This window comes from Gadus morhua, chromosome 14 (assembly GCF_902167405.1).
Source record: "Gadus morhua chromosome 14, gadMor3.0, whole genome shotgun sequence".
Lineage (NCBI taxonomy): Eukaryota > Metazoa > Chordata > Actinopteri > Gadiformes > Gadidae > Gadus > Gadus morhua.
The window spans coordinates 4,706,267-4,714,890 of record NC_044061.1 but is presented as its reverse complement, the minus strand read 5'-3'; the positions used below and the strand labels follow the sequence as shown (position 1 = coordinate 4,714,890).

General features: G+C 45.8%; 1 protein-coding gene across 2 annotated transcripts in view; it reads right to left on the bottom strand.

Annotated features, from left to right (window-relative positions):
- Nucleotides 1–6,712, bottom strand: part of cep89 (centrosomal protein 89) — a 25,237-nt gene extending 18,525 nt beyond the window's left edge. The window contains exons 1-11 of one of the 2 annotated variants that reach the window (XM_030376668.1): nucleotides 6,514–6,712; nucleotides 6,119–6,225; nucleotides 4,998–5,144; nucleotides 4,244–4,559; nucleotides 4,052–4,115; nucleotides 3,779–3,810; nucleotides 3,428–3,473; nucleotides 3,239–3,325; nucleotides 2,468–2,710; nucleotides 1,694–1,809; nucleotides 695–745 (exon numbers count right to left, since the gene is read on the bottom strand). In XM_030376668.1, the coding sequence (XP_030232528.1) occupies nucleotides 695–745; nucleotides 1,694–1,809; nucleotides 2,468–2,710; nucleotides 3,239–3,325; nucleotides 3,428–3,473; nucleotides 3,779–3,810; nucleotides 4,052–4,115; nucleotides 4,244–4,559; nucleotides 4,998–5,144; nucleotides 6,119–6,225; nucleotides 6,514–6,582 (1,278 nt within the window). In that variant the 5' untranslated portion in view covers nucleotides 6,583–6,712. The remainder of the gene's footprint in view (nucleotides 1–694; nucleotides 746–1,693; nucleotides 1,810–2,467; nucleotides 2,711–3,238; nucleotides 3,326–3,427; nucleotides 3,474–3,778; nucleotides 3,811–4,051; nucleotides 4,116–4,243; nucleotides 4,560–4,997; nucleotides 5,145–6,118; nucleotides 6,226–6,513) is intronic. The other variant, XM_030376669.1, reaches the window with a different exon arrangement.
- Between the last annotated feature and the right edge of the window lie 1,912 nt (nucleotides 6,713–8,624).

Below are 8,624 nucleotides of genomic sequence, written 5' to 3'. Positions count from 1 at the left end.
CCGTTGATCTGATGCAACATGCATCCGAGGGCGTGAATCAGGAATGTATTTTCAGTCTCCTTGGTGGGAATGGAATTTTCAGTTAATCTCTCGCTTGTGAGTTCTCATCTTGGACGGATAGGTGCTTGCGTCCTTTGTCCTCAGGTCGTTTTATGCGCATCTAGGGGGTACCATACTACCAACTACATCAATTCTACTACTACAAGGATATTAGGGATGCACCGAAATGAAAATTCTTGGCTGAAACCGAAACCGAATATACTGAAACAGTTGGCCGAAAGCCGAAACCGAATACCGAATGTGGCTTTTGCTGTTTTTCCTTCATTTTGCTTTAATTTTTCACCATTGCATAAATCAAACAATTACATTTCCTTTATAAACTTTTTCGTCTTGCTTTTCAATAAAAAAAATCAATTACAAATTTAATACAAAATATTTATTTAATACTGAACGTTTTCTAACATTCCAGCAGACCTTATAGCAAGAATTTAAGAACAATGTACCTTTAAATAAATGAGTAAAACATTTTTATTTATTTTTATTTTTTATAAATAAAAATGTTCGGTGTATTTTTTTCGGCCGAAAACCGAAACCGAAATTTCGGTGGGCGAATATTCGGTGCATCCCTAAAGGATATACTACTAACAGACTGAGAGACAGACAGAAAGGCACTCAAATAGACAGACAGACTGACCAGCCATGGTTGAGGCGAGCTTGTCGTCGGTAAACCGTCGGTCCTGGAGCCCTGCGGTCAGAAAACAACCTTTCATGAGGGTGTGTGTTTGATTAGTGTTAGTTTTAGTGTGTGTTCATGTGTGTTAGTATGTGTATGTCATTATATGTGTGTGTTAGAATGTGTGTGTTAGTATGTGAGTATGTGTGTATATGTACTGTATGTATGTATGTGTATGTATTAGAGCTGTCAGTTAAACGCGTTATTAACGGCGTTAACGCAAACCAAATTTAACGGCGTTAAATTTTTTATCGCGCGATTAACGCAATTATTTTATAAAAAAAATAAAAAAAATTCTTTGGCTCAAAACAAAGAAGCAGTAGCCTGACTGCTATGTTCAAATGACATTTGTTCAAAGCAGTCGTTTAATTGCACTATAGGCTCTTTTTTTGTATCGTCCTGTTTTGATCAGTGTATATGCCAATGTTGTTATCAATAAAAAATCATTTGCACAAGGCAAGCCGATGCACTTCACCATGTTGATAAGAGAATTAAAATGAGAAGAATTATGGGACAAAAAAATCAAGGGATATTTAGCATAGAAAAATAATTTGCGATTAATCGCGATTAATTAGAGTTAACTATGACATTAATGCGATTAATCACGATTAAATATTTTAATCGCTTGACAGCTCTAGTATGTATGTATGTATTTATGTATGTGTGTGTGTGTGTGTGTGTGTGATATATGTGTGTGTGCGTGCGTGTGTGTTGTTATATGTGTGTGTGTGTGTGTGTGTGTGTGTGTGTGTGTGTGTGTGTGTGTGTGTGTGTGTGTTTGATTATATATGTGTGTGTGCGTGCATGCGTGTGTGTTCTTATATGTGTGTGTGTGTTGTTATATCTGTGTGTGTGTGTGTGTGTGTGTGTGTGTGTGTGTGTGTGTGTGTGTGTGTGTGTGTGTGTGTGTGTGTGTGTGTGTGTGTGTGTGTGTGTGTGTGTGTGTGTGTGTGTGTGTACCTGCTGCAGGCCCAACGGTCTGGTCTGGGCCTGGTAGCGGCTGAGCTCCACGCTGAGTCGATGGACGGTCAGTTTGAGGTTCTGAACCTGTTCCTCCAGGACGCCTGGAGACCAGACTGGGGTTAGACCAGACTGGGGTTAGACCAGACTGGGGTTAGACCAGACTGGGGTTAGACCAGACTGGGGTTAGACCAGACTGGGGTGAGACCAGACTGGGGTTAGACCAGACTGGGGTTAGACCAGACTGGGGTTAGACCAGACCACAGACCACAGCCCAGCAGACTAGACCACACTAGGATCAAACCAGCAGTCTAAAACATGACAGGTTAGTGGTAAAACTCGGCAGGATCGTAAACAAGGAGTCGAGTCCTTCTGCTGGAGACTGAGACACTCCAACGGATGCGTCAGCCTGACCGTTTCATTCTATCATCCCATATTTAATCACAGCTTCAATAAAATATCCCAGATAGACACAGATGGACACATGGGAAGTTCTCCTCTGAATGGTAGCAGATGTGATTACTTCACAGGAAGAGAGGAATCAGATCAATAAACACGCCCATTTCCTTCCAAATTAAGCTATTTATACTGTAATCTCAGTGTCTTTGTGCCTTAATTGCCACATTAGGCAACATATTTAAAAAACGGTTAATGTTATTACTAATCAATTGATGGTCCATAGTAACCACACCTCTCTCTCTCTCTCTCTCTCTCTCTCTCTCTCTCTCTCTCTCTCTCTCTCTCTCTCTCTCTCCCCCCCCCTCCCTCCCATACCTGTGGGGGCCGTTTGGCTGGGGGCCGCGGGGCTGGGGGCCGCGGGGCTGGGCGTGCCCCCCCGGCTGAGCCTGGCCTGCAGGTCCTGGATGGCGTCCTTCCCCCGGAGCAGCTCCCTGCCCTGCTGGCTGAGGGTCTCCTGCAGCTGCCTGCGCTCTGAGGCCAGAGCCGCGTTCTGCAGCGTGAGAGACAAGACCGCCTGCTGCTGCCCCTCCAGGACCCCCCGGAGGCCCTCGCTGGGCTCTGGGTCGGCACGGCCACACACACACGCGCACACACACACACACGCACACGCACACACACACGCACACGCACACACACACACACGTGTGCACACACACGCACACACACACACACACAAACACACACACACACGTGTGCACAAACGCACACACACACACACACACACACACACACACACATGCATGCACCCCCCCCCCGTCCCCCCAACACACAAAGACACACATCACCACGAAAACAAGACACACACAAACACACAACGCAGAGACACACAAACACAAGACAACCCCGCAAAGACACACTTACGCAGAAGCGCACACAAACAAACACATACCCCGGCACAATACGACAAACACAAGCAAACACACAAACCATGCAAACAGAGAAACCAGGTAAACACACACACACACACACACACACACACACACACACAGAAGGATGTAGAAAGGTTTGAGAGACTACACTACGGAGAAGAGCAAACAACATGGGGTGTGTTCAGAACCGAGCTGGGCAGAGGAGCGGCTCTCCTACCAGAACTCTTCCGGGGCGGCGGCGTGTTCCTTTTGGAAGAACCGCGCCCAGTTTTTGGAGACGGGCTGCTGGTTTCCACGGTAACGTCTAGAGGAGGAACGCAACCGATGCATTAGTGTCCGCTTGGCTGGTTACACTTCAGAGAGCATTAGGCAGGTAACGGTATGCCAGAGAGATGACACTCTATACCTTGTGCAGGATTACTTCTGTCAGACTGGAACTTCTGCTGTGTCAGCTGGGACAATGAGAGAGAGAGAGAGAGAGAGAGAGAGAGAGAGAGAGAGAGAGAGAGAGAGAGAGAGAGAGAGAGAGAGAGAGAGAGAGAGAGAGAGAGAGAGAGAGAGAGAGAGAGAGAGAGAGAGAGAGAGAGAGAGAGAGAGAGAGAGAGAGAGAGAGAGAGAGAGAGAGAGAGAGAGAGAGAGAGAGAGAGAGAGAGAATGCAGTATTGTGTCATGTTTGAATAAAGGAAATTCAACTCCACTCAGGATCGCAAATGACCTAAAGTACATTTGCATTGAGTAAGAAGAACTAGACTCTTACCTGCTTAACCGGCTTCTTTCCCCTGACACGCACTGAAAGAACACACAAGCAGTGAACTCAATACAGCGTTACTGCAGAACACAGTACAGAGATACTGGCTATGCAAGATGTGCTCATCATCTAATACTTTGTTTTAAAGTTTGTATAAGTGTCTAAGGAGGAGATAGAGAGAGAGAGAGAATTCAGTATTGTGTCATGTTTGAATAAAGGGTATGGTGTGTGGTGATATAATGGTCAGTGTGCACTGTTAGTTCTTGTGATGCGTGAACTCACGTGCGTACGGATCAGATTCCTGTGGGAACTCTTTGTCTGAATTTACTTCTTCCTGAAAAATACGCTACAAAGCAGACACACACACACAGTTAATTATATATCTACTACTATTGCTATCTACTAGGATTACTATAATACAGAAATCCCAATCAGAGTGAAAACAATAGGAGTGAGGAAAGAAGAACAGACAACCTTAGCTTTGACCGGCAGGGTGTAGACGGGCTCTGTGATTGGCTGACCGTCCTGTCTGCCAACACAGACAGGACGGTCGGTCCGTCTGTCCAGACAGACAGGCAGGCTGGCCTGTCCGTCTAGTGTTTGGTAGATGTGCTGCTCTTCGTCTGACAGCTCCTCCGGCTCCTCCCTCTCCTCCTCGTCGGCCTCCTCCTCGTCCACCTCCTCGTCCTCGTCCTCTTCCTCATACTGTAGCTCCTCCTCCTCTTCGTCGTCAGAGCTCCCAGGGGAGGGCAGTCGAGGCCTCCTGTCGTGGTCCCCTGACCATTTGTCCCTGAGCAAGGCATCGAACCCAGAAACCAGATCAGAAATCACCATGGTTCCTGGTCAGGATCATTCCTCCTAGGACACTTATTTCACGTGCATGGCTTGAACATGTCATGTGACCAGTAAAAAGGTAATGTTGCTACATAATGTATATTATGTAAGCTATAAAACAGTAACATGGCTTCATGGTTTAGGTTTTGGAACCCATATATCACAGTTGTTTCTGCTTTACGGCGAAAGAAGTTTAGTGGTATATTAGTGCTGCAGGACTTGCAATGACTTCATTGAAAGCTTCAGAACAAACCACAAACACAATATGTGTACATTCTGATTGCATTAAAGAGATGATAGTGAGTGAGTGAGTGAGTGAGTGAGTGAGTGAGTGAGTGAGTGAGTGAGTGAGTGAGTGAGTGAGTGAGTGAGTGTGCGTGCTTGCGTCTGTTACCTTGAATAGGGTGCAGCGCCCTCCTGTGGCAGACCGGAGAAGGACAGGGAGCGGCCGGCGGCGGAGAGCGTGCGGGGCCCAGCAGGAGGGATGGCGAACGTCCTCCCGGTCAGAGAGGAAGACAAGATGGCCGCCGCTAGAGCTGACCTGGAGGAGCAGGAAGGAAGACTCTGATGAAGAACCCTCAGTACAGAGACCATCCCCCCACACACACGCAACCACAACGAGGCCAAGGAAGGGCTCACTCCTAACTACCTATCTGGGTTAGACTGGGTAGAAGGTCAACACCTAAATAAGGTGTATGTATTTAAACAACCGTCTGTGGTCTTTGTACAGGAGTTGCCTTGCAGCCAGATTAATTGTTCACATTAAAGGTCCCATGATATGCAACCAGGTGTCATGATGTCATAAGAGACAGATTTTTTTAAAGCAGCTTGTAAGGCCTAAAAAAAAAAAAAGTTTGGTTCCTGTTGGTTGTCAGTTGAGGTCATGGGTAGGTAGGGAATTTATTTTATTTTTTTATTTTATTTTTTCCAGCGGCAGCGAATGATAGGTAGGTTGTTTTCATTTAAAAACGAGAAAATTCGCTCATCCTTGTACAGAATGAAGAGGTGCTGTACCAAAACGAAAATACATAAACATTTTTTTTTTTTTTTTTTTTTTTTTTTTTTTTTTATAAAACTCATAAAATAATTTGGGTCGCACATAAATGGACAGGGTCGGTCGGAAACCGGAACCAAACAAAAAAAATTTTTAGGCCTAACGGCTACACCCCAACACACCACACCTGGTGGCATGTCATGGGACCTTTAAAGCGCATAGATGAGCAGAGGACGGGAGACACGGGATGCTAGGAGGGAACCACGGCCTCTGAGGAGAGGCGCTGGGCGCGGAGGACCCCAGGCGAGGAGGGTGATTGAGTGACTGAGTGAATGACTGAGTGAGGGTGTTTCTGTGCGTGTGCGTGTGTAGCAATGAGTGTGTGAGTAGTAAGTGTGTGTGTGTGTGTGTGTGTGAGTAACAGTGAGTGGTGTGTGTGTGTGTGTGTGTGTGTGTGTGTGTGTGTGTGTGTGTGTGTGTGTGTGTGTGTGTGTGTGTGTTTTTGTTTGTGTGTGTGGTACCTTGGTCTTTCAGGAGAGGGGGCGGGGCTGCGGGGAGGAGGGGTACGAGGAACAGCTGGTTTGGGAGCGATCGAGGCAGAGGGAACCAAACCGGGAGCGATGTGCTTCTAAAAACACAGAGAGAGAGAGAGAGAGAGAGAGAGAGAGAGAGAGAGAGAGAGAGAGAGAGAGAGAGAGAGAGAGAGAGAGAGAGAGAGAGAGAGAGAGAGAGAGAGAGAGAGAGAGAGAGAGAGAGAGAGAGAGAGAGAGAGAGAGAGAGAGAGAGAGAGAGAGAGAGAGAGAACGTTTCAACATCAAACTCGTACACCCATAAACACAATATAACTGATATTATCTAGGCACGGATTCTCAATAAATACAATCACAACAGTAAAGAATAACCAAAACTAACTCACAAAGTCCTTGTCCCGCCTCCTGAAGCTGAACTTGGACATGGAGGAAAACAGAGAACTAGGAGAAGCCATATTAGTGCATTTAGTCAACCATAAGTTGCGAGCCGAACTAAACTAGTGGTTAAGGAGGGAAGACGGAGCTATGAAGCGAGGACGTCGGTATCCAGACGCTCCCCTGCTGCATGTCACCTACCAACAACAAAGGCGCTGATTGGCTGACGGTTACAGTGGCAGCCACTCACAGCCTGGCTTTGATTGTCTTAGCAACGCCGAGCAGTTGTCTGAGACCTATAAATACATACAGTTCGCCGCCAGGGGGCGCTGCTGCTCCGTTTGTTGATATATGAAGATATATAAGAAATACGAATATGAATGGCTGTTACGCCCACTAATAGCTCCCACCCAGAGCAATTTAGAGAAATAAATATATATAAATAGATAGAGCTCTTAACATCTCTGGTCCCACTTACTGCATTTTGCTTCTTATTAAAAATAATGGACTAACATTTTGTTTATTATGGGGCTGTTCCATTTATGACCTTTAGGTATGCCAATGAGTAAAGTAACAAAGGAACATAAGATTAAATTAATTCTACTTTATTCATCCCAGAAGGGGAAAAACAATTTGATTGAAACAACAAATGATCTGTCTGTGTATGGTGTCAAACATTCCGCTAAGAAGTAGAAGGAATGAACATCAACTGAAACTGTGCTTCACCTGGAGTGACTTCTCTATGAAATATTTCCATTATCAGCTCTCAGAGCTTAAGTGGCCCAGTCACATGACCTCCAGTCACAAAGAAGAATACACTGGAACCTGTTTGGTCAGTGATTATGTCATTCTCTCTGTCCCTTATTTTTCTCTTTCTCTTCCTTGATTTCCTTATTTTTTCTCTGCCGATTTTTCCCCTTCTTTCTTAACCTCTTAATTCCCGCCATTCTCTCATTCTTCCTTTCCTTTCATAGAAAGATTTGAGGTTAACGAGGAGTATATTTTGGAGGAAAGATCCTTTTTCCCTCATTAGCGCTCTCATTCACTAATATCAAACACACGCACACACACACACACAGACACACACACATCACCACAGTAACCACTCTGACATCAGCACTGGCAGAGCGAGAGCTTTCTCTCTAATCGGCCATCCAGAACCACTCGACCACAACATGAGAGAGAGTGAGGGAGAGAGAGAGAGAGAGAGGCAGAGAGAGAGAGAGAGAGAGAGAGAGAGAGAGAGAGAGAGAGAGAGAGAGAGAGAGAGAGAGGGGAATGCTGCAGTCATTTCAGATCCAATAGCTTTGGTTTTTCGCCCTGATTAGGCCTCCTCTTCTTATGGTTTCCACAGCAAACCGTCTCTAGGTCAATTTCTAGGTCAAAATCGGTAAACTGGGATTCAGTTAGATATTCAGAAGCAGCCACAATGCTGATACACGAGGATTCAAACAGGTGTCTTCTGCTAAACAGCTAGCACAGACGGCAACCTGTTCAACTCATGTTTCTCCTGCAGTAGGTCAGGCGAATCGCAGTAATGGACGGATCGCCCTCATCTCGTCGGCTCCTTGAACAAACTTCTAAATCGTCCAAATAACCTTTACGCATTCAACTTCCAAAGAATGTTGGACTCTTGTTGCGCCCAAATGCACAAGTTTACCCATACAGTACGTACATAACGACACAACCTAACATACTGCTGCGCCATGGCAACGGGCCTGGTGCCAGGTATAAGCTGCTGAGTAACGTCAATATTATCTTCTGTATCTTATCTTACAGAATGAGTATTATCTTCGTAGATCTGTGGTATTCTCCCCAAGATGGCTGCTCACAGCTCCTATGGTTCACTTCACTGCCTTGTCCAAAGGGAATTTGTTTTGGACCATCTACATCAGGGGTCTGAAACTCGTGGCCCGCCCGGGGGCCAATTGAGGCCCACGGGATGATATTTTGTGTTGCCCCTACTTGACATCCAAGTTTTGTGTTAGTGCGGCCCGCGCGTTGTTGTCAAACGCACAGAGTGGCTTGCCACGGTTTTTTATGACTTGTGATAGGGTGACCAGATGTCCCGGTTTTGCCGGGACAGTCCAAATTTTTGAGTTGCGTGTCCCGAGTTCCGACA